Below are 25452 nucleotides of genomic sequence, written 5' to 3' on the forward strand. Positions count from 1 at the left end.
CGATGATCCTTAGTTAAATGAAACAGACTAAATTATTGTGCAACCAGTGCACCAGAGTGACATCCCAAATCAGACAGGAGCTGAGAGCAAGAGCTCTGTATATCAAATAAGGCTTGTAGCACTAAGACCTAGATTCCAGAGGAGCCCCACAGCAAGAGAACAATGCTATTTCAAATGTATCCAGTGTCAGAGGCAGTCCAGCAAGATGGACTGTAAGCCCCAGGCTAGCTCTGCCTGCAATAATCTGCAGGCTTGACTCTGTGACAGATTGAAATGCAGTAACAGTGTTTATGCAACTAAATCTTGTTCTAATCTATTAGTTTATGTAACCTTTGCTCATGGACATACTGACTCATAGGTCTCAGGAATCTAAAGAAAATCTCCTTTAACTCTCTCCCAACCTGTTGTCCAATAAACAGGTTGTCAGAGATCTTTTTCATTCTCTTTAAGGAAAAATCATGTTGGCAATGGGAAAAAAGGTATCACTTAAATTTCTCAAAGCCACTGTAATTCTCCATACATACAAATAAAGTTATATAATAAGCTCAGGTGTCCTTCAGGTTAGCATTTCCAATCACAGAATGCATGATTTGAGCCCCAGGCTGGGAAAGGCAGAGAAATTGTTTGCTTAACTCCTACAGAGAAAAAATACCACTTTCTAGCATTTAGACTTTTTTTTTTTTTTTCTGAGTAAAGCAAGGCAACAATATCTGTGTCAGTGACACTGATTCTTCCTAGCTTGAAAGATTTACTTTCATCCTTCTCATATTTCTTGTATTCCCTAGAACATTTTCACATCTATTTTAAGTGGAGAGCTAACCACAGGAACAGTGTGCAGCATTCTTTCTGCAGCAGTCACAACTCTAGTGATTACCACACAAAACATGCCCACATCAGCTTATTTCATCCCTTCCTGGCTAGGCTCTAACCTAGATTTTTGAAAGGATTCAAGTTAGGATCAACCCTTTTTGAGTTTTTTGTGTTGTGGAAGTTTTTTTTTTTTTGGTTGGTTGGTTGGGGATTTTTTTGGTTGTTTTTTTGTTTGGTTGGTTTTGGTTTTTTGGGTTTTTTGCTGCCACTGAAATAGTTCACATAGCTGTTCCAATGTTGCCCATGTGACACTTGTCAAGTACCCTATACTTGATTTAATTTCTAACCCTTTGTATTGAGGATTCATACACAGGCCAAACCTGATTGATACCAACTGGAACTAAAAGTGTTTGGAGCCAAACCCCATCGTATTGGGTGTATTAAGGAGAGATCATTACATATTTCTGATGCATGCTGGACACTATCAGTACTAGATAAATATTCTGTAAACAGATCAGGCATTCCTTATTCCTTTTTGCAGAAGCAGTGTGAGAATGGGCAGAGTGCCTTTTTCTATTAAGCTCCTTTACAGCTGGGATGGTGCCCCAGAGGATTCTTGGTCATACTGAACTGTTTACTCTGGCAGAGCCAGAAGCTGTGTCCGAGTGAGGTCGGTCACGTTCCAGCACCGCCCTGTGGGGCCCCTTGCCAAGGAAATCCAGCAGGAACAGCCCCAGGATGGCGCCTGCTGGCCACCTCCTGGCCACTTGGCAAAGACAAAGGCATCACTTACACACATGAAATAACGACTTAATTATATGAAAGGTTTACTCCTTTTTTCCTGTACTCGGCATTTTAAATTCTTTTTTTCTTACAGCTTTGACCCTTAAGGCCTTCCTTAAGGTCAGTCTTTCCCAGGCTTTTGAGCAACTTTTATTTCTTTTTAAACACAAAACTGTATGGGATGACACCTATAAATCTGTTGTTGCTATACTGAGAACAGCATTAGGTGCACGTGCCTGTGGAAACATCTTTGAGTTAGAGCAAACAGATCTTCAGCTTTCAGTATCTGATTCCAGATGTACATGGTTCCAAAAAGAAACATCACCTTTTGCTCTCAGTTAAAAGTTTGCATCCGTAAGGCTGTATCAAGTAGGGCTGTATTACACATGGTGTAATTGCCATGCCATATGTATGATTTTGTGCTTTCCTGCAAATCTAAAGATGGATTACTGTCTATGGATTCACCTGCCTGCTCAACAATCCCTCCCCATTTGTCTTATTCACATTACGTCTGGCCTAAATTCATTATCCTTCACCCAGAGAGGGTGAGGCTTAGGAAATGCTGTCTAAAATAAACACTAGTCTTGCCTTAGAGCAACTTCTGTTGTTCACTACAGCTGTGTGAACAGTTCATTTTTCATGTGTACACACACAATCTTGCAAGGCCCTGCCAAAGTTACAGAGTTTAGATTACTCTTATCAGGGCCAGGTGGTGTACAAAACTGGAACAAAACACCACATATTGCTCCAAAAAGCTTTAAAGCCATGCAAGCCAGAGCTTCACAAGTAGTTTTCTCTGCAAAAGTCTCTGCAGGACTTGTGCATATTATCGTTGAACTTGGAGTTTATTAATAAAGTCATTTTAAAAGGAGCATTTTTTATTCATTTTCTTAAAACAGCAATAGCCAGCTACTAAGTTTCTTAACGCAATTTACATTAGCAAAAAAACCCCGGCAACCATAAGAACATGTCCCAGTAAAAGCAAACTTGAAATTCCTATTATAAAACAGGAAGGAAAAGTCATTTGAAAGGAATAAAAGCTCACGTTTTCCCATTTTGCCTCATATATTAAAAAGAGGTCACCTTTAAGAGACCTTTTTGCTTTGCTCTATTATTTGCACCAAAGCCCAGCTTTGGACAGGAGGTGGTGCTACAGCCTGTGTAAATTCTGTTATTAGGCAACACCAACAGCTAAAGCTTACTAAACACAAAAGGAAAAGGTAAAAAGAGACACACATTCTGAATCCTGTAGAAGTGCTGGCATGCAGACTTTACCTACAGATGCTTTCCTATCAGTAGATATTCTGTAAGAGTGCTAAAAAATTGTTAAGAAGGCATGAAAATGTTCGTGTCTGTCAGGGATTTCAAATACCTAGCAAAAGATAACTATCAAAACACCAGAAAAAAATCTGTCTTGCACAGCTCTGTGCAAGCCGTAAGAGTTTTACATGTGGCCGAGGCTCTCTTGACCAGTTCTGTGCCATGAGGAAACTGATGGAACAGTGGAAGATTTTTGCAGGTCCAGAGAGAGCATTCTGTCTGCCCCTCCCTGAAGAATGTCAAGGTTAGCTGCTGTGTCAGGAGTTTTACTGGGCTAAGATGAAATGCCAAAGTAGGAATCCAAACCCCATGACTAGGTTAATGCTATTTCCCCCCCTCCCCTTTCTTCTTTTGCTGTCTTTCTCCCCATGCCCATCTAGAAGCACCAAACATGGCATCTTTTGAAGATTTTTTTCCTGTTATCCATGTTGCCCTGTCTCTATCCCAATTTCACACCTGTTAAATAACTGGGAGAGCTGTTCCTGATTGCAGTCTGCTTGAAGGTGTAGAACCATCAACAGCCAAGCTGAGAGAAAACAGTTGTGGAACTCGTTCTCTTCTGGATGCACTTCCTCTCCCATTCTCATCTTTTCTTTGGAAAGGAAACTAACAAATAACTCCTAGAATGGATCCAAAGGGTATTTCGTAACAGAGTAGATCTTTCTTTCTCACATTCTCTTCTGAAACAGTCAATTATCCATAGCCTGCTAAAGCCAAAAACTGGGTGTCAGACCAAGGCCAACAGTAGACTGTGGGAGAAATTCTTATCTCAGTTACACAAGTGTGGATCTGGAGGGCCTCCAGTTATTAAACAATCTATAAAATAAGGATAACAATAACTATTATTTCAAAAAGGTTTTGTGATGGTTAACTACCAGTAATTAATGCTGGTATAGAAATCAGGAAATGATTGCCTGGAAATGAAAACCACTATAGAAATTCTAAGTACTCATTATTTCTGCCATTTGCAATTACACTTTTCAATGTAATCTATTTGTTGTAGTCAGGGTGCCCATCAATGCTCCCTGCAGACCCTAATCTATTGTTCCTGAATAATTCACCACTCTCAATAACATTAGTTCACATTGAATTGGAAAAAAGAAGTTTACCCCTTTCTCAATGCCATTACAGATGAAAGTACCACCAACATCAAAGTCAAAATTCCCAAACACGAGAGGGGGGTGTGAAGGCAGAACAACTTGAATGTATTTCACTTGAAATGGCTGGATTTAAAGATCATTCTAGGGCTGCAAAATATGATTTAAAAAAAAAAAGAAAACCTTTTTATTGAAAGGGATCTGTTAAAACTTTAAGATTATTAATATATTACAGTAGGGGTTAGACCTCAGAGTAAAATGATGCTATAATTACTTACCTTTCTAAAGACGTATTGATGCTTGTGATCCTACAGCTATATCTTCTTTAAGTACTTTTCTATCCTTTATCAAGGGATGTTCCTACAAAGAGCATTAAGTAATTACATGCAATCAAATTAATTGTAAACCAGAATTGTAAAAAAGGATTTATATTTCAAGCAAATATTTCACAGATTTTTTTAAAGATATCCAATTTTAAAAAGACATACATTGAATTTTACCCAGTCTAGTGGAAATTACATGAATATATGATAAATTATTTGCTGTTACTTAGATAGGTGTCAAATGAGCAATGTGACATCACTGTTTTTAAGATAACACACTTTAGAAAATTGTTTTGTGACAGAATTTTTAAGTGGTCTTTTAAAGCTCAAGGTTTTACTGTAAGATATCCCTGGATAGGGACACTGAAAAATGTTACAAAATATGCACCAGAAACATAGAACATTTATAGTACAATATCTAGGTCCACAAAACATTAAACCCTCAAATGTTCCAGGGATTTAGGCTAGGAAGGAGGCTAGTAACCAGAGATAAAGGAGGGTATAGCTGTGTTTTGTGTCCTGTATTTATTCTGATTTCCAGCTGTTGCAAGAACTCAGCACAGAAGGACTGGAAGCAGGAACTTCATAGTAGAGCAGAGAAGCAAAATTAAAGCTCCCTGCTCGACAGGTTTGCCATTAACCCTTCCACAGGAACTTGGAGAGAGCGAGATCTGCCCCTCCAGGTCATGCTGTCCCATCCACTGGCTCACCGAAACAGGAGCTGAATCAGCAGATGGTTACTGGGTACTGCTTCCCAGATGTCCAACTTCCCACACCTCCACACAAGCAGCACAGCCTCTATGGGAGACTGTGCATCTAGCACGGATCACTTTACTGTTCAACAGTGTTCTGGAAAGCAATCACACATTTAAAGCAACTGCAGCATTCCTCACACAGCCATAAAAGTGAGCTCAAGTGAGAACACTGCAAGAAAAAGCAGATAGTTGTTGCCTTGCCACACAACTCAAAACTATTGGTTGCCTCAGACTTGCTTATAGACATTATCCTGACAAGTGCAAAACTGCTGAGCAAAAAACCTCTACTTCAGTGTTTGCACTAATTCAATGGAGAAATAAGAGCAGTAAAAGCCCTGACTGTGGAACATTTATTTAATAATTAACTATCTTACAAGCATTAAACTAAAATATATGGAGCTTTTTCTTTTTAGAGTAAAAATTATCTAAATACTTCTTCTTCCAGAGGACTCAAAAATTAATAGAAAAAGTGTAACCATGCTACATTTACGGCAGAACATTTTAAATGCAACGAAAATAATTCTAAGATTCCACAGGAACAGAGAATATTTCATTAGGGTCCTACTGGTTTTAATTCCTATGCACATCTTTAGAGTAAACAACATTAAGCACTACACACGCAACAGTTGTGAAGAGAACATTTAATACAAACAGCTGTTAAATTTAAGGTATAGGTTCTTGTCATACTGGCTGTGAAAGACGCATTAGCGGACAAGAAGTGATAGCAAATACTTTGTCTCCGGACTATGCATGAGTAAGATCTGTTTGGTTGTATTTATTATACACTTCAGAGATTAAAGATCATTACGTTCATAAATACAAATAGGAAAGGCTATAATTGCAATGTCTAAGGAGATATGTGATCCTTTGTGCTGACATATTTTGTTAAAGGTATAAAAGAAATGTATGCTACTTTCTTGCCCACACGAACAATCAGAATTAAGGTACTAATACCGAAGTCTTTTTTGAGCATAACTGTAGTTTTTGGAGTTCTCTCCCACAGTCAGTGTCGCACAGGTGGTTTTTTAGGGCTGACAGAAGATTTATGCAGCAAAACGGCCACCTCCCCGCCCGATTCCAGCCCTCCCTCCGCAGAAGTTCGGCAATGTCTGTCCCTCGCCGGCCGGGCTCGGGGGGCCCGGGGCTCGCGGAATCTTTCCCGAACGGGTCCCTTTGCTTTTCTCCCGACAGGCGCCAGAGATGCCTCTCTCTGAACTCCTGCTCGCAGCCTCGTGCGACCCGCGGGGCGGCGGGGGCGGGCCGGGGAGGGGCTGCCGCGCTCCGACACGGCGGCGGCGAGCACTCGCCCCGGGCCCCAGGAGCAGCGGCACCCATGCCCGGTAAGTGCCGGGGGGCGCGCAGGGAGGGAGCGAGCGAGCGAGGGAAGGGGTGCCCGGCTCGTCCCGCAGCGCCCGGCCGGGCACCTGCAGCCGCCCCGCTGGCGCTGGGGAAGGCTCCGCAAAGCATCAGCTCAAACCTGTCCCTGGGCACCTGCCCGGCCTCCCTCCGGAGCCGGCGAGGGAAGAGGCGGCCGGGAACTGCAGGGCTGGCAGGCAGCGCCCGGAGCGCCTGGCAGAGGAGAGCTCGGCTCTGGAGACAGGCTCCAGATGAGGAGTCTAGCCGCCTCCCTCCCCCCGATTATTTAGTTTACACTGTACATGTGCTTAGACTGTGGCTTTGTATAGGGATTAAAACTCTTGGGGGAGAACGGGCTGCTCGTAACTCCAAAAGGCTTACTGCAAAATTTAAGTAAAGCTTATTTAAAGCATATTAATCAGACAGTAAGCAAAAAGAGATGTAATCCCAGAGGAGACAGAGGATGCCTGTCAACACCTCTTCTGTGCTAGGATAAACCTGGTACCTATCAACAGGAGACAGTCCCCCGGCTCAGGTGGGGGGGGGATGAAGTGATCCAACTTCATCTCCTGCTGCCGTGATCCTGTACCACGGCAGGATACAATACATCAATTCCTCATGACGACAGCTAGTTATTTATAAAGATACATATTTTCTCCCTGCACACAATGGATTCAACTTACCTCAGTGGTCTATTTTGTGACTAGTGCTACATTGTGCCCTAAGCCACTGGTTCTGTTCCTGATCTAATCAGATAAGATGGTCTAAAGGCGAGCCAAATTCTCCTTACTGTCATTAAATTACAGGTAACTTTACTGAAATGAGTAAAACTTTACCTCATATCTACAACGATGTAAAGTTATAAAAACCCCAGAATTTGAGTCAATGGCTATGGGGTGTGTCATAAATACTTAACATCATTCTGCAGTGAACAAATTCAGTACATACAAGCTCATTAACAAAGAGACTGGAAACTCATTCTCTTACTCCAAAATCAAATCACTCCTCATCTTACTGTCCTTAACGATAAATGGTGACAAACTGGCTATAGGGGAATACAGGACTGCTGGTGAGAGCATCAAAGACTTGTGAATGAAGAGGACAAGTTAAACAAAGACCTGTTGAGCTTGCTCGAAATAACCTTTCAGATACTTATGTCAGACAGTAAAACTACCAGCTGTATAGACGTTTGTGCTTTTTATAGTGCACCTACATGAAGGAAACCATTAGTTTCTACTATGGGCATTAAACTAAAGCATTTTTTATGCATCTGGCCTTCTGAGATGCAATAAAATGTCAGTCTGACTGAAGATGTATTTGAGCATGGCCTACAAAACTAAAAGGAACAAACACAAAAAATTCCCATGCTCATATGCATTTCCTCATACCGTGCATTCTAATCAAGGAAAACCAATTTACCCACATGGCACAATCGGACTTGTCTCTGTATTGATACTAACCCATACCAAATAGGTGCTTGTTTCCTGTTCCTCGGAATAAGGATTGTACTAATAGTCTGGCTAAATGCTGGGACCTACCAGCTGCAAGGACAGCAGTGCGCTGTTGCTGTGGTACAGCCGTGAGCAGGGTGGCTGCTCCGTGCTGGTGCCGGGCAACAGGAGTGATTATGTGACTCAGGGAAGCAGCCAGCCAATTCCTGCAGAGGGCTAGGGCAACACACCTGGAGGGGAGCCGCAAAACCAGCTTGGCTCTGCTGACTCTACCAAAAGCAGGAAAATGAATCAGGATCAGATTAAGGCCTTTGAGGCACTATGGCCAGGTTAATTTTACAGCACAAGGTAATTACTTAAGTGTTCTGTAGCTGAAGGACATTTCATGGCACTGTAATAGTGCAACACTGAAAAAGATCGGCAATACATGTATTTGCAACTCACCTCCCACACTCTTTATAGCTCTAATCAATAAATTAAATCACATGAAATTAGTTTTGAATTATTCAAAACTATCACTAGTGTTGACTGATTATTTTGTGCTTGTATTGTCTTTATTTACTTGTACCATTGCATAGAGATGGCTAACTGCAAGGTACCTACTAAGCACAGACAGATAAAAAGAAAAAGGAATAAAGCATAATCACAGTTAACTCTATCTAAAAGCAGAGAAGAGGAAAAAAGTCAATAGCAGTTGTGAGAAAATGCCAGGTCACTTAGCTACTTCAGTTTCAGAGGAGACCTTGAGAACAGTCAGCACCCAGTACTCAGCTGATCCTGAGCTGCCTCCCATGGCTACAGAGTGGAAGATAATTCTGGAGTTTAGGCTCATTTTCAGACAGAGGATATTCTGGTAGTCACAACTCAATGCACCAGTACTAGCTTAGTGGTAGGACAAGGCAGGCTGGGTATAAGGTACAGAGCAAAATAATCTTTGCAGCCTTGCACTCCAGCATTCTCAGCAAACATGTGAAAGCAATGAACTGAGCCCCTTATCAATTGTCTACCCTTGGTCTAATGAGAAATTCTCACAACAGAATTTCTCATATTCATATTAAACACATTTATTAAGTTTTATTTGGGTTTTGGCTTGTTCACAGTAATTATACAAGATTTGGTTTTACGTTAAGTACTCACGATCCAGGAAACTGTTTAATGGATACTTTGACTTCACAGATCAGGAAACACATGCATCCTCAGAAAGAAAACAACCCATAGCTTTACTTTGTTCCTTGTGCCAGGGTCTAGATTCAATTCAACATAGATGAATAGTTGGAAGAGCAAACCAAACCAAAATAATGGTACCTTTCATATTAGGTGCTCCTGGGTTCTCTTTTTCTTCTGTTATGCAAGCTCTAGCACTTCTGCCATGCTACAGTAAATGCTAATGCAAAAAAAAGAGCCTGAACAATTCTTTGGGGTTTGGGGTTTTTTCATGTCTGTAGTCTCTTACACTGCAATAACTGCCAGCGCATCTGAACACTGTGATCTGTTACTGCCATTGTCACACGTCCTTAGGTGTTGCACCATGCTATAACAAAACAAAGATGTGCACATGAGCTGAATGCTTCTTTTAAAAACCATTTTGGAATGCATTTGTTAGCTTTAATATTCCTGTCTACACCCAATGCATACTTAACTTTGATCTTCCTATGATGTTTTATGTGCTTTTATGTTTGAACAGAACAAGCAGTTGCTGTGGCTGGAGGTGTAATAGGAGGGATCCTTTTATTTGTTCTCCTTGGAATAACTGCATATCTGCTCTGGAAAAAATTTTGCCGCCTCTTTTCTTACAAAAAGCTCATCAATCCTGTCAAAACAACAAATGCAGATGCCATTTTTCAGGGTCAGGCAAATTCTGAAATTCAACCAAAAAGCACAAGGTACTTATTTTCATTTTGTTTTTAAAGCATACACTATGTAATTTATTTCAACTTGTCAAATCCCAGATGAGGGGGTGATCTAAATATATGCATGTACAGAAATAAAGATCCCTACATTATATGAAAACATTAGTCATGTTCTGTTTTGTTCCTTTAGGAAACTGAGAATCTAACTACGAAAGTGATGATTAATTCCGATTTATTTAAAAGAGAGAATATATTCAAGTGTGATTGGTGCATGGATAGCTTTACCTGTTATTTAGACAAACCCAGACTATGTTCCAGAGTAATTTCTAGTCTAATAACAAAAACAATAGGACTTCAGTTCAGGAAGGAGACTCTCTTAGAGAATTAGTCATTGCAGGGGGTCTGGGCTCTAAAACAAGCAGCTGCAGTTAATCCCTCATTTCCTCTGAAGGATAAATTCTAAAGGGAAGGAAAGGGGGAAAGAGAAGAATCTGTCAGAAGAATTAAGATCTAATGTACCTCACTGGATTTTTATGCATTAAACAAATAAAATCAATTGCAAAACAATGGATATTTAACATTTTTACCTTTGCATGTCTGTAGAATTTTTACATTGTGACATAAGAACAGTAAACTTACTACTGTTACCAAGTTTGGTTTCCACATTTAAACCAGAAGAGTCAATAGGTGCTGTTGTCTTGAGCAGATCCAGAAGTGTTCCATTTATCATTCCACCAACACTGCATGGGCGAGATTGGATTCACCTGAAAAATGAAGAACAGGTTCAGGAAGACAGTGACCCCTACATGACCCCTCAGCCTGGGGCACGGTCATCATTTCATTCTTTGGGTATGGCATTGCAAAAATGGGACTATCTTTAAGGGTATTCCTTTAAAGGGTGGCTTTATTATTATGAACATATTTCTTGGGGGCACACCAGACATAGCATTCCACAGCACAAGCCCTAAATGCTCTCTGCATTTTTGTTTTTTATATATAAGAATTGGACGAGAATGTAGTCATTTTGGTCCCAGTGCTGTACCTTGGCAGACAAAGCAATCTCTACTCCCATGTTTTGTAAAGGCCAGGAAGTGTCTGCTGACCCCAGAAACAGCAGAATCACCAGTTGCAGTCTGCAACAACAAATAGCTAGAACTAACAAGGTACAATCACAGAAATGAGAGAAAGAAAAGTGGTGCAGCCTACAATTACTCCCCCAAAGTTGAGGGAAAAAGAAATAAAACATGAAATTCTTACAAAAAATTGATTGTTAATAAAGAGATTAATCTGATTTGCCCTAATACAGGAGTGGTTATAAAAAGGCCAGCAATGCCTCTTGAGACTAATCTGAGGGTGCTTGTTTTGTCTTTTCTTGAAGCTGGAGCTTATGTTGTAGGGACCATTAACCCAGACCTGTACAAATTTCCTGAAGACAAAAGTGAAACAGATTTTCCTGATGGCAACATTGGCCGCCTCTGGTTCTCCATAGAATACGAGCAAGAGTCAGAAAGGCTCCTCGTCTCCTTGATCAAAGTCAGGAAGCTGCAGCCTCCTGCTGATTCCTGTAGTCCATTTGTGAAAATCTACCTGCTACCTGATGAAAGAAGCTACCTGCAGTCCAAAACAAAACGTAAAACTCTTAACCCACAGTTTGATGAAAACTTTGTTTTCCAGGTACTTTCCCTTTTGATGAGGCAGATTTTTGTTTGCAAATATTAACGTGTCAAACTACAGTACATGTTTGTAGAAAATTAGTGTTCACAATGCTTTTACCAAGATAGAAGTTGTTTCCATCAGAGACAGGATTTTTTCTGGGGCTTCTGGAGATCCAGGGCTACAGAAATGTATGGCTCCAGAACTGATCTTACTCTGGTTTGAACCAAAGTTAAGGATTCCAAAACTTGCCCTGGGAATAACGAAAGCTCCAGTTTGAACTACAGCTGAACAGTTCTGCCCAGCAGTTCTTGAAGTCCGGATGGAGCCAATACTGATCTAATGCTTTCACAGCTTTCAGTATCTTTGCTGTGCAAGCAGGCTAGACAGCAGAACTTGGGAGGTATGTCTGGGCTGCTATTTGTATAGTACTGTAAAGCTTGGCTTCCCATGCTAAGAGGCTTTTAGCACACATCACAAGACAAAAGCTTTAAAACAAAAAAAAAGGTTGTATTTCAGACAACTGAAAAAATGTTTACAGATTCTAAACGTTTGTGTCTGAAAGTGAACACATCACATAGCACTAGATCCACGTGAGCTGAAAAACCACCAATGAACTTCACAGCTTTCAAATGAACTCATAGTATTTTAGCTTGGATCTTGACTTCTGCATAGCTAAAACTTAAGGCAAATTTAAAAAGTAGACTTCAAATAATTAAAGGAAATCTCCACCTACACTTAAAACACTTTGAAAAATATTTCCTTTGAAGTCATGCTAGAGCAGAAAAGTGTTAGATGTTTTAAAATTATTATTATATTCTTCCTTTTCCTGTACAGGTTTCCAGTAAAATGTTGCTACAAAGGACACTGAAGTTTTTGGTTTATCATGTTGATAAACAGAAGAAGCATCATCTCCTAGGCCAAGTTATATTCCCACTAAAAAATGAAGCATTAACTGAGGACAACAAACTAGTCATATGGAGAGATCTGGAGAAAGAAAACTTGGAGGTATGTGACACCAGGCTGCTTGGCACTGTGGAACTTCTGTCATCTTTACAAGCATTGGAAGGATATAGCTGAAGTACAAGTATGTTCTACCAAGTACTTAAAATGCAAAAGTACTTTATAAACATTTGGAACCAAAATTCCCATCTTACCAACCTGCAGATCCATAGCTGTTGTAAAGGGATTACCCAGCTGCTTGGAAAAAGTCACATGAATTAGGAGGTAGTTATGTAAGAAGTTTTGTTATTTGCTTCTCTTTTGAATTACTAAGAGCAGAAAAATGCTGAAGAGGCAAGGAAATAGATACCACCTGGGAAAGAGTAATTCTGAGACTTAGGAAGGCTGATTAATCAGTTCCATCAAATGTTACAACAGCATAACTAAAGCCATTACAATTCACCCACATGCCTTAGTGTGACAGAAACCATTAATATGAAAAAGGATTTTTCTCCCCATTTGTCCATGTGACAAGAGAGTTTCTCAGATATATCTGACATGTGGTGTTCTACTTCCAAAGCCTCCTTCAGAGTATGGTGATATCCAGTTCTCCCTGAGCTACAATGACTACCTGGGCCGTCTCACTGTGGTGGTTCTGAGGGCAAGGGGATTAAAGCTCCAGGAGGAAAGCCCTGCTGTTGGTAAGTGGGATTTCCTCCCTGCTATCAGCTCCACAATTCCTATTTGCTCCTTCCTCATCTGTCCACCCAGGCTTGTGCTGTGAGACTCTGATAGGAACATATTAACATCCTGGTGATTTGAGTGGAAACAAGCCGTATTTTGCCCTGGGGCAATTAGATTTTGATAGCTTAGTTCTGCTATGTTTGGGGTTTGTTTCATAATAAATGGTTTGTCCTGTGGCAATCAGTGGCAACATTTATCTCCTGTTATAGTACAGTGAGTAACATCCTTTTGCTGCACACAGTCCAGAGAAGGCAGCATTTCAGGGGATATTGACATTAACAGTTGCCTCAAGTCCAATTCCCAGAGGTAACAGCTGCAGGACAACCACTTATGCTGAACAGCTGTCCTGGGAAAAACTGAGTTGGGAAAAAAAAAAATCCTATTTTAGGACAGCCTGGCTATTGTTCAAAGGACCATGGCATGGAGTCACAATTTTCTCCCTTAGTGCAGAGGGCTTTTTCTGGTATATCATACTCATGTGTCCTTGGACTCAGAGTTTACCTCAAAATGCTGTTTAAAATCTAAACACTCAAAGCAAAAACAGATGGAAGAATCAACTTGTATTTCAGTCTGTAGTGATTTCTTGCAGGGCTTTGAAGCTAAACAATATAAATGCAAAATACACCTACCATTTAAAAAGAAAAGAGGTTTAGTCCTCTATATACACTCATCAACTATGAAGTCTTTTTGATGGAATAAATTAAGCCTTCAAAAAAGCCTCCATCAGATGAAGGGAAAGCACAGAAATGTAAGATCAAGGATGCAGGGTAAGAATAAGGCTGCTTATTTTAACAGCACTTAAATTGGAAAGCGCATTGCAAAACTGCACCCTCAGTACTTTGCGTACTCCCTGCTTCATGTTATGCTGGCATGGGTGTTCCATGGATCTCTCACAATCTGATTTTATACTTGATACTGACTCCTGAAAGGAAGAAATTCCTTAAGCTGTCTCCCAACTGCCTCTTAAAGAGGTCTTTTCTTCTTGAATTTCTTTTTCTCCAAGGTGTGTATGTCAAAGTCTCACTAATGAACCATAATAAATTCATCAAAAGCAAAAAGACAGCAGTTCTTCTGGGAACTCCCAATCCTGTGTACAATGAAACCTTCAGTTTCAAGGCAGATCAGACAGAGCTGGATACAGCAAGCCTGAGCCTATCTGTGCTCCAGAGTAACAAAGGAGAAAGTAAGTTATATAAATTATTACAGTCAAGGTGTCAAATCTCTTACATATCTGAGATACGTTTAAACCTGAGAGGAACTAATTCCTTTTCAGCAATAATCATAAAACATATAATAGTGCTGGGGTATTACAAAAGCTGTCTCTTTAAAAGCAGAACAACTTACTTGAGTTAAGCATATGTCTCTCTTTTAGAGGCTAAAGATAAATTTCATGGAAGACGTGAATAAAAATCCCTGTAGACTAATCAATGTCAGTATAAGGTGCTGTGCTTTTGTTTCATTCCAGTATCCTATTAAGACAAGCTTATATGAACACAACCTCCAAAATTTTGTGGCCACTCACTCTTTCTAAGCAAATTTAAAAGAGGAATAGGGATTTTAATTCTCTCAGCAGTTCAAGCAGTGACAAAGAAGAAAGAGAGATTAGCAAACATCCCCATTCCCTGGCAGAAAACCTCATGCTTGAGGCCTCTTACTAATTGTTAGAGAATCCATTAAGGAATTCTGCTTAGAGAAGCAAATCAGAATTCAATATTTACAGTGGTCAGAAGAAAAACATCTTCCCTGCAGTACAAATATGATCTCAATAATTTTCCCCATTCATAGCTGAAAAGTCCAGACATGAAGAAACAATCTGCTCCTTGGCAGAGGGGGGTCAGTGGCAACCCACATTACAGCTCCCAGCTGTCTCAGTAACTGCGTTCATTTTTTCCCAAGTCACAGCATCATATGAATCCTACTGAGGTTGCTGATGCAACCCAAAATTAGGGCACACTTCCACAGTAAACCTGAGGTAAAGGGACAGGGCACATACAGATATTTGTGCCTTGAACATATTTTTGTTTAACTGCAGGCAAAACGACAGGCCTGCATTGAGTAAATACCCACTTACTGCAGTACCTTTCAATGCTGAACCTTAGCAGGTAGAAGCTACAGAACCTGAAATCCAGAGTCATTTCCTTGATGAATATTTTGGTTTAAAAATAACTTTCAGAACAGACATTACTTGGAGAAATATAGGTTGATATTCTAATTTAGGTGAGGATTTCAGAGAAGCATCACAGGTGTTCATCACTAACTGCTTTCTTTTTTCCCAGAAACACTTCTGCTGGGACAAGTAGTAGTTGGGCCTTTCATGTACACCCGTGGCAAAGAACTGGAACACTGGAATGAGATGATCAGCAAGCCCAAGGAGCTGGTTAAACGATGGCATGCTCTCTGCCACACCACGTGAACAGCACTGAGAAACCACCAACCTTCATATGGAAAAGCTCTTACTATCTTTCTCACCTAAAGGGTACAAAAATATTTGCTAAGAGTTTGTACCCTAAGTAGAAAAGGATAAAATACATTATTTCCTAGACCAAACACAAATAAAAGATTTGGTCCCTGGTAGGCTGGAACTCTCTCTTTCCTCTATTCGAAATATATGTTCAATTAAATTAACACACAGCACAGTAAATAAAACAGCAAGCCAACCATGCTCTCATAGTATTGGTTATTTTGACTAGTAAATTCCACTTCCTAGTCATGAGTTCTGGGCACAAATGATCACGTGTCATGTAGATAGAGCCCAAAATGACCAAAGAATTGCCAGTGATGACAGCAGGCCTATCTGTCCACTGCACCGCATCACCACAACGGCTTCATCAAAGCTGAGAGAAGCCCAGTGAGCATGCCAAAACAGACAAAGCCCAAAAGATACTGACTGACACATGTAGAACTTATTTAAAATAGCAGCATTATATTTAAAGCCTCTTTTGAACAGGAAGGGTGAAGGAACTGTTTACTGGCCACATACCTAGAAGCAGCTGTTCACATCCCTCAGCACGGTGTATTTCCTGCAGTAACTCAGTTCAATGTTTTCAGCTGACCCCAACAACAGCACGAAGGAACAAGCAGAGAAGTCATAGAGTCACAAGTGACTGGAGGCTATTCCAGTACTGGAGTACTGGAATACTCTGAGACAGTAAGAGGAGGTTCTGTCCTTATATATTTCTCTCTAACCACATCTCTGCTGGAGACAGAGCATTGATTACAAGAGCCTTGGGTATGACCTAGTATGACCATTCTTACACTGAAAATCTGATTAGCTTAAGCCCCCTGGGCATGTGTCTGCTTCAGTAGTAGAATCTTCTTCATTAAGTAAATTACTGCGCTATAAAATAGTTCAGAGCAGTTATTCTTAATCAAAACAAAATAGGACATTCTTCTCTTCTTGATTGTTCACTGGGGACCTGAGCTCTGTACCCTTCACACTGTACAGTCATAAACCAGACACACAGACTACTGCAGCAAAACATTTTGCACAACGACGTTTCAAGAGGACCATAACCTCTACAGCTGAAATCAAACCAACCTCCTTTCAAACAGGACACAGTATTAATTAACTCAATATCTTAAAAATATTAGGCTTCTCTGGGGAGATGAAACCACTTTCCATTTTGACAATATTGTTATTACCTAAAGGAAATGTTACGAATGATACCACAGGAATTGTGAGGTAACAGACTTCCCTGATCCACCATCTGATATGTTACATGGTGCCCTCAGTCTGTCTTGCTAATTGCACCACTGGATACAAGATGAACCTAAACTCATTACATTAAACTGAATTTTACAAAGTATTCAACCCTCATTATATCTTTGCTAAAGGAGTAATACCAGCACCCTAAACCCCAAAGAGCTGTATTCAAATTTCAGTACCACAAAACTACTGCAAACCAATGTGATAAGCAGAGTTATCATGTTTGCTCTGGGAAAAAAAACTACACAGTTATTATACAGTTTACATATTACTAGAATAAAATAATTTTACCAAATAAATTTTGTTCTTTATGACTTATATCATACAATAAAGATCTTAAAAGTAAGCTGTTAGAAGTGTTTCAGACAGTTGGTTTATGAGGTTGTGCAGGAAGATGCACGTAATGAACAGTGTCTGTTAACAAATACCTCTGAAGTGGGAAGTCACCTGTCTGACTTATGTACAGTATGGTCCTCTTTTCTTCTTACACATTCAAGTAGCAATACTTCCACCTTGTGTGTTCAATAATTTCAGCTAACTTGTGAAGAAACATATTCTAGTGCACTTACCAACGTATTTGTACTCATGGTCACCCAAGTGAAGCATATGACAAAGGCCCTTTTTGACTCTTCCTGAACAAGAGCTATTTCAAAGTGAGAAACAGCATCAAATAAGGAGTTCTAATACAGTGGTTTTAACTATCATATAATGGAGCAAATGTTTTTACCTATCACCTTTTATATAACATCCATCTGATCTTGTGCTTGAGACTTGCCTTGAGCCGAAGGAGGAGGAATGATTACAAGACAGTTCTGTTTTACAGGAGAAAAGAACAGCAGCAAAATTGCTGAGGGTAAATGGCAAAAATTCTGCTGTTAAAAGAAGGAAAGCAACCACAACAGCAAAACAAAAAGACCAAGCTACAGATAGCATATGGGATAAATCAAACAAAAATCATGTAACTAAAGTATTACTGAATTCTGTCTGTCTCCCTCTAATCTGCCAGGTCTGAGGAAAATTAAGTCCCTCAATATTAGTGAATTTTTCTGAGGAGAAAAAGGAAAACAGATACTGAAGAAATTGTTGGAGTTTATTAACATAATTATTAACATAAAAATACATGTATAAAAATATACTTTATGAAAATTCATCAGTATTACTCCAGCAGTATACACTACCAGCAGATATTCCATACCAGTCCTTTTGATGGTTTTGCTTTTTTGTAAGTTAAAACCAAAATCCTTTATTATCATTTTTTTAAGAGATTTGCTTCCTTCAGCTAAGTCATTTTTCTTCTGCTTCCCATCTGTGTGTCCTTATGGTCTTTGTTACTCAGTTAGTGCAGAGCTCACAGATCAGGATGAAAATTTAGCAGATGGAAATCCTTTTGCAAAGGATAGCTGTTCTCATCTAGCACGAAGTGGCTTCTGATTTCCAGCAAATAGGATGCTTCTGTATCTGCCAGCAGTGAATGACACAGATCTGCTACTATTGTGCTGTAGGTTATATCTGAAGAGGGAACTGCAAAACACAGAACAATTCAATTTACACTTGATTTTCACAAGAGCACCTAACATTCAAGTTCTACCTCCACACAAGCTCCACTGAATTACTGGAAGTGTAGTTCAACATCTGAATAGAAAATTAGCTTTTATTTTTAATTACTTTTAAAAAAACCCAACGAGCTGAGCCTGTTTCTCATGGAACTGTTAACACCTGTGAATCACATAAAACACCTCTCAAGTCAAACAGGATGTATCAAGTGAAGCTTGTCTGAAACACAGCCCGGTATTTCACAGCACAAAAACATGCCAGTTCCAAAAGCTCCTGAGAGATTCTATTTTGCACATAAGGAATCCATTTAGTTATCGAATATTTAGGTATATAACTACAACGATTTAGTTATATAATAGGCATTCACACCATCTCACCTCCTGTTGTTGCAACCTCTCCTCTGAAACTCTGAGTTTGTCAGACAGCCACTGAAATATTCTTTGATGTTGGTTGTTTAGGGTTTTTTTAAATTGTCAATGATTAAAAATTTTGCTTCCATTGTGAACTTCGCTGCCTGTTTCTAGGACAAGTAATTCATGAAACAGTACCTACTAATCTCTTCAGCCAGTCTGCAGGAATATTGAGGAAGATTTTTTCCATCAACTCAGATACCACATGAACATAAATTTCATATCCTTCATCTTCTACTGTCATCAAAGCAGGTCTAGATGAGAAAACAAAGTTTCATGAAAGTTACCTGCTATGTTTTGTTTCCTATTGAAGCAAAATTTTTGAAAGCACTATAGATTAATCTTACTCTGCAACATAATACCAAGAAATAGAAAAATGACTCATCTGTCAAATCTATAGCATTGGAATCAGTTTGAGGAATACATAAGGAAATGGCCTTAAACTGAGACAGGAGACTCAGATTAGACATTAGAAGGAAATTTTTCATTGTTTAATTGTTAGGATGGTCAGGGATCCCACTACCAGGGAGGTGGTGGGAATGCAAAGTAGGGAGATAAGCTTAGGTGCATCACTTGGAATTGTACCATCTGTATCAGCATCACTCAATATTATCTAGCCTAACAAATCACTTTATAGCCACATAATACCAAGGTATATCTCTTGTACTATAACAAATACCAAATGTTTCCACAAACCACTGAACAAATAAAAATCCCTCCTTGGAAATACTCCAAACTAATCAGAGGAAAATTTCAGTGCAAAAATGAAATACTTTTCTCTGAAAAAGCTGGGCATGTAAGTTCTACATCTAGATGTGTTCACATGCTGAGAATACAAATATTGGAAATCCTTATCATTTTTCTACCACGTCTTGTGCAGGAGCAAATTGAGGTCCTTTATGCCCATTGAGATGTTATAGTCTTATGAAAGACTGGGGGAACCTTCTCAGCTAAGAAAAGAAACTCTTTCCACTTAATCCTCCCTCACAGGAAAACAAAGAGCACATAAACTTAAAGATGCAAGACTGTTTTGCTTAGAGGAAAATACTAAGTCACTACTTGGTTAGATGAATAGGATACTAGTATTTAAGTCAGTGATTCATTAAACTCACTATGAAAGAGTTTAGATAGAATTTGAGAAAAATTTGAGATGGAAAATCTACATATTCTAGAATTCTATTATTTCCATGGTTGTCTCAATTAACATTCTCTAGCTACATGTCTTTCTAGTCACTCTGATAATTACATTTCAAAAGCCCAAGATAAATGTGAGAATTGAACAATTAGTTAATAAAGATGTACCTACATCAACTGGATCCCCTTAGTTTATTTTCTCTAAGTGTGAATATGTGTGTCTCACAGTGCCATCTGGTGATAACTCACTATCTCTGCTCTCCAAGAATGTTTATTGAAAACATTTGTCAATATTATTTCTGCACAGCTGAAACTGACTAATCAGTTTAAAAATATGGTTGTGCATTCACATGATTTCAGATTTAGGCTGGAACAAGATTCTCGAGGAGTTTTCCTTTGGTCCTCAAGCTTCTACTCCATCTTAGCTTTATCTGACACAGTATTGGGTAACCATCATTCCTGTATGACATAGTATTCAAAGAAATTAAGAAGTTAGGTTTAAACTAAGAATGTTATGCATAAATAATGACAATATAATACAGCAATTCACGAACAACAACTTGAAAATTCATTAGAAAGACAGGGATTGTTAACCACACCTTAAATGAAGAATTTGATATATGGGGCAAGTTAAAATGGAGAAAATTTACCTCCCTAATAATACACATTATTTTGTTTTTTCTTTATTTACCTGTAGAATGTTTTGACTTTGTTGTATGGCAAACATCTAATACATTGCTTGTAGATCATGTTCTCATCTGCCTGTAGTTCCAGACCACATTTGGCACAACCTGAATATGTGATCATAGGCAGAGAAGCCAAAACACACTCCAGTGAAGTGTCAGCAGAGAAGATGAGTTGCTTGTACTGACCAGTGGAAATGGTAAACTTCAGTTCTAAGATATGGGCTTTCACTTGAATCACTCCTACAAAAACAATTCAAATACAAATTAAGTTTCACTTAAACTGAAAGCAAAAGCATGGGCTACAGCTGATTTAAAACCAAAATTGCTATCAAAAACTTCTTCAACTTTTTCCCCTTTGTTAACACATGTTCAAACTTTTAGAGATATTTTATGCAGTGAAAAATCCTTGTGGCTAAATATTATTTTTAGATGTATAAAAGTACTACATTTTCAGGTACTATTTTAGTAGATGCCACTATAGAAGGTGCCTGAATAAGAGACAAAAATTGTGCAAAGAATTTCCAAGTGATTTTCTTCCCACTCTTTCAGAGGTACTGAAAAGCACAGCTTTAACAACTTAGCTTTTCACTTTTATATTTAAATTAAATGCTGCAACAACAACTTTAATCACTTCCTAGAATTTAATGCCAACCATAGCAATCTTCTAGGTTTATCTGGGAGGGGATGACTGTGTAAAATGTCTTGTTTGTTTTTAAGAAGTTTTCAATAGCAGCAGCTACTTTGCTTTAGAGAGTACCAGGTTTGGAGAAAGACTGACAAACTTTCAGTAATTAGTCACATCATTACTAGACTGGTTGGTGTGGACAACAAAAGTCAGCATTTCTCCTTGTGCTCCAAAGCTGTCTTTGCATGGCACCACACACCACACCTATCTCTCCACTGGGTTCATTGTATGGCCAAGTATGGAACATTCAGTTTGGCCAAGTACAGAGCAGCAGCCTCCAGAATAAATTCAGAATCCCAGATCTGGGCTACCTTAAAGACCAACTGTCTTACTTCATCAACATAGCATCTATTTAGCCTACTTATGCATGGCACAACAGACATTACAGAGCTATGGATAACATTTACCTGAGCATTTTTCCTCCAAATGTGCTGAGAGCCTTGTCAACTCCATGAGGGATGTTTGACTTTTCTGAAACTTTTCTTTAAATTCAACTGCCCTTTTGTCATCATCAAACAAGCACTCACAGGATGACCAGGGAGTTGTATGCAGTTCCAAGTCACCTGAGACAGAACTATGTTGGACAAGAAGGTATTTGAAGTCCCATATGTGATCTAAAGAACAAAAAAAGCAAACAGAAGAGTTTACTTTCTATACTGTGGTTCATTTCCAGCAAGCCAAGGTTACTTCCATGATTGAGAAAAACATGAGATCACCTGTGGGTGCTAAAAAGCTGGTAGAGAGCTTCTCGCAGCTTCACAGGAAAACTGTGAGAAGCTTTCATTCTCACGCAGTCTCTCATGAAAAAGCAGTTAGAGAAAAGTAAACTCTTGGCAGCTGCATAGTTGTTATGAGAACTGCATATTGTTTTGGGTACATGGAAAAATAATATTTACAGATGGGCGTTATAGGGCTCAACCTATCACCTTGAGAGGTGGTGGGTGAATAGGCCAATCATGTAATTTCTTTATTGCAAACCACACTATAAAAGATGAGCTTCCCATTAAACGTGGTCTTAGCTCTGCTTCGGCCATATCATCTGACCTGCTACGGCGTGATTCTTCTCGTCTCCCTGGGGATAACAGTGACAAACACATGCTCATATGGTCAGCTCTGGTAACTTCATTTCAAGTCTGATATGTAAGGTTTTTCCTTCCCTTTCCCTATAAACTTGGCATGAGTTGTCCCATAACGGAAACTTCATTGCACCTCTACCAAATTCAGCTGTCAAGACAACTCAGCCTTTTGAAAAAGAAACCAGCTCTGAAATTTGTTGTCAGCTCTAATGATGGCAACGTCTCAAAGAAAAAAATCATGTTATTCATCAACTTCCATTTTTTAATACATCCCTGTTTCTGATCTTCTATCTCCACAATTATCAATTTAACATAAACCTAGTTTAACTTATTTTCAAAGAACAAGACAAGGAATAAATCAAAATTTGGTAGTAGACACTGCTGAAACACAGGCTATGTAATTCTTGCAAGAGATGCTTCTAGTTAGTTACAGCTGGACTTGATCTCAAGACCACTAAGATATAAAGCCTGACACTAGTAAGGTGGAAAGCAGAAAATAAAAGTAAGGAGTAGAAAAACCTCAGCAATTCATGCTAAACCAGACAATGATAAGGAAGACCCAGCAAAACTGGTAACACAGTTAACACTCATGGGTTTTCACAGTTACATAACCAGGCACTATGCAAAAGAGTGCATCTTGTATATAGATCCAAGATTTTAAATATTTATGCCTTCTCAGTCTTCTAAAGTGCATTCAAATTCTGCTGCTGATGACACTGCTTCTAAACAGAGGAGACATGTTAGAACTAGCATAAAATATGTTACTTCTCCAAGGGGAGTATTTAAAGATGAAATGGATAAATGTTACTAGCTAAACACTTAAAAGGCACTAACAGCATCACAAAAATCCTTTTACACTTACCAGTAGATACAAGGACCTTACCTTTTTTCCTCTGAAGCTGAGGGCACCAGGCAGCCCCTGCTCCCCACAGAACCATCCTATAGCGTTGATCTCTGTTCTGTTCTACTGTTAGAATAATTTTTCTTTGGTTGCCACCTCTGTAGCTGTACACAGATTCTGAAAAGAATCAAAATTACATTACTTCTACAGTAAAAAGCTTATAAGCGCACAAACCCCATGTGCCTCAGTATTAACGTGAAATCATGGTGTTATCACATTTTATGGTACAATTAAAAGCAAACAAGAATACACCTACAATTTCTTCAGGACAGAAAATAATCTGATTTCTTCAGCAACATGAATCTAGTTTAAAGGAGTGCATAAAGTATATTAATTTACTTTTATCCATCTAAGTACTCAGCAACTCGGCAACTCCCTTTAAAACAGGAGGTATCTGAGCATCTTTCAGCTCCCATTCATCCTGACTTGTAGAGTAGAAAGAAACTGTACTCAATTTCTCTGTAACTGCCATAATTGGAAGTTGTTCCTGTAACTTCTGTAGAATACACTGAAAGAAACATTTCTCTAGAAGTTTTCACATAGAAGAAAACCATAGTCATGTACAAGGCACACTAAAAGTATTAGTAACAGTCCCTACAAACTGAAACAATTAAGATCTCTACGCCACTCTTATCCAGGACACTGCATGCTTCAGTTCCACACTAAAACTACAATATTTTCACAAATAATTTTTGAACAAGAACACTTGCATTAAACATCTAACAGTTCCAAGATTTACATACTAGAGCAAATTATGAAGATTTCTATCTTCAAAATTCTGCATTTAAAACTAATAAACATGATATTGACAATGTGGGTAGAAGTTTGTAGCTTACTAATATAGGATGAGAGTGCAATATGATCAAATTTTTGTGCAAAGCTTGAGGTCAAGCAGTGAGAAACATTTTGCCTTGCAAAATTACTATTTAAGTTTCACCTACTTCAAAGTTGACGTCCAGTGCGTGAACTTACCTATTAATACAGAAATATTGATAATTTTCAGGATTGAGTGCACCAAAGTATTTGGCTGGAGCTGATCTAGCTGCACATACTGAACATCATCCAGTCTCTGAACTTGTCTTTGTGGAATGTCTCTGAAGTGTGGAAATTCTGATGATATGTATGCCAACAAGCCATGGAGAACACCACCATCCACTATAGGATAAACTTACATGAAATAAAGGCAAAATCACATACTATTTTTTATACTTAGAAGTATAAAACTTATGGCTTGGAACATATTTACACTGATGAAATCAAAACTGTTCAAGAATAATTTTAAGGTAAGAAATTCCTGAGATATATAACACTTGATCTGAAATTAAACTGTACTTTAGGATATTATCAAGAAGAAGCAGGTCAAGTTAAGCTAAGTGCAATACTTTAAAATACACCAAAAATCTTGTATCATAGCTTGGTAAGAAGAAAGCTGTGCTTGATCATTGACCTCAGAATCTGCCTTAAACAGCTGGCAATAGTGGACACCACAAAGACAGTAAGAACAATGCAATCACTGTGATACTTCCACTGTATTTTCCCCTCAGTCTCCAACCCTCCATGGCCTGCAGTGAATTACTCTCCCTGAAAGGATCTACTTACTCCATTTTGCAAAAAATTTAATCCTGATGAAAACTCAGATATCACATGGCCATGTCCTGACATAACTGCTCGTTCTTAAACTAAACTCAAAGAACTCAGTTTTGTTAGAGTTCAGTGGTAACCACCAAACTTTACCATGGTTCTCACATGCTATCTGATGCTGTCATGTCCACATCTTGCGCACAGGTGTTCCTGTCATATTCTTGTCATGTTTTGTACCTCTCAATTGCACACGTTTCCATTTTATCCCATGTGTGAGGCATTGCCAACAAAATGGAGTACTTGAAAAAGCTGTTTTACTGTAGTTTTCATGGAAACTTATGCACTACAATCTTACATTCTTCAGGATTGAGAGCTGAGCAGTTCCCCAGATTTAGTAACTGACTGGTAAATGTAGACTGAAGCATGACTTCTCCACACCAAAGATTCTCATACATTACTACATCTGCAAGAAAAAAGCAACCTTATCAACTCATGTATCAACAACACTGAAGTGTAGAATACTTTTCTTGACTATAAAACCATCTTACATACAGATGTGTAAGGCACAGGGTTTGAAAGAGATCACTTGGAAACACAGTGTTATTTTTTAATCTATTTTTTAAATGCCATTTACA

The 25452-nt window shown here is 38.9% G+C and overlaps 3 protein-coding genes across 13 annotated transcripts in view; 1 reads left to right on the top strand and 2 right to left on the bottom strand.

The window, feature by feature from the left end:
- The window catches only part of GPRIN2 (G protein regulated inducer of neurite outgrowth 2), a 34242-nt gene extending 23744 nt beyond the window's left edge, over window positions 1-10498 (bottom strand). The window contains exon 1 of one of the 2 annotated variants that reach the window (XM_048310646.1): window positions 10385-10498. The gene's annotated coding sequence lies outside the window, so the exon portion shown is untranslated. Of the gene's footprint in view, window positions 1-9200; window positions 9586-10384 lie in introns of those variants that run through there. The other variant, XM_048310645.1, reaches the window with a different exon arrangement.
- SYT15 (synaptotagmin 15) lies at window positions 6158-15746 on the top strand. Of its 2 annotated transcripts, none has more exons than XM_048310648.1 (8): window positions 6158-6428; window positions 9580-9778; window positions 10452-10594; window positions 11124-11419; window positions 12236-12406; window positions 12921-13041; window positions 14088-14271; window positions 15361-15746. In XM_048310648.1, the coding sequence occupies exons 1-8, from the start codon at window positions 6194-6196 to the stop codon at window positions 15434-15436; spliced, it is 1425 nt and encodes a 474-aa protein (XP_048166605.1). In that variant the 5' UTR covers window positions 6158-6193; the 3' UTR covers window positions 15437-15746. The 2 variants fall into 2 exon arrangements, with proteins under 2 accessions (XP_048166605.1, XP_048166604.1); XM_048310647.1 differs by having other exon boundaries at window positions 14088-14267.
- A 2116-nt stretch (window positions 15747-17862) lies between these two features.
- Window positions 17863-25452, bottom strand: part of SHLD2 (shieldin complex subunit 2) — a 29918-nt gene continuing 22328 nt past the window's right edge. For 7 of the 9 annotated variants that reach the window (XM_048310642.1, XM_048310635.1, XM_048310636.1 and 4 more), the window contains 7 exons: window positions 25173-25280; window positions 24209-24403; window positions 23219-23353; window positions 21667-21873; window positions 20580-20814; window positions 18893-19008; window positions 17863-18311 (listed from right to left, as the gene is read on the bottom strand). In XM_048310642.1, coding sequence (XP_048166599.1) covers window positions 18139-18311; window positions 18893-19008; window positions 20580-20814; window positions 21667-21873; window positions 23219-23353; window positions 24209-24403; window positions 25173-25280 — 1169 coding nt within the window. In that variant the 3' untranslated portion in view covers window positions 17863-18138. The remainder of the gene's footprint in view (window positions 18312-18892; window positions 19009-20579; window positions 20815-21666; window positions 21874-23218; window positions 23354-24208; window positions 24404-25172; window positions 25281-25452) is intronic. The other 2 variants (XM_048310638.1, XM_048310639.1) reach the window with 2 other exon arrangements.

Source organism: Corvus hawaiiensis, chromosome 8 (genome assembly GCF_020740725.1).
Source record: "Corvus hawaiiensis isolate bCorHaw1 chromosome 8, bCorHaw1.pri.cur, whole genome shotgun sequence".
Classification (NCBI taxonomy): domain Eukaryota; kingdom Metazoa; phylum Chordata; class Aves; order Passeriformes; family Corvidae; genus Corvus; species Corvus hawaiiensis.

Excerpts from the sequence above, each read along its gene's own strand:
- SYT15 (XM_048310647.1), top strand. The coding sequence starts at position 6,194 with ATGTCTGTCCCTCGCCGGCCGGGCTCGGGGGGCCCGGGGCTCGCGGAA. Across the intron at positions 11,420-12,235 it reads ATGAAAACTTTGTTTTCCAG|GTTTCCAGTAAAATGTTGCT; the intron begins GTACTTTCCCTT and ends TTTCCTGTACAG. Across the intron at positions 12,407-12,920 it reads TGGAGAAAGAAAACTTGGAG|CCTCCTTCAGAGTATGGTGA; the intron begins GTATGTGACACC and ends CTACTTCCAAAG.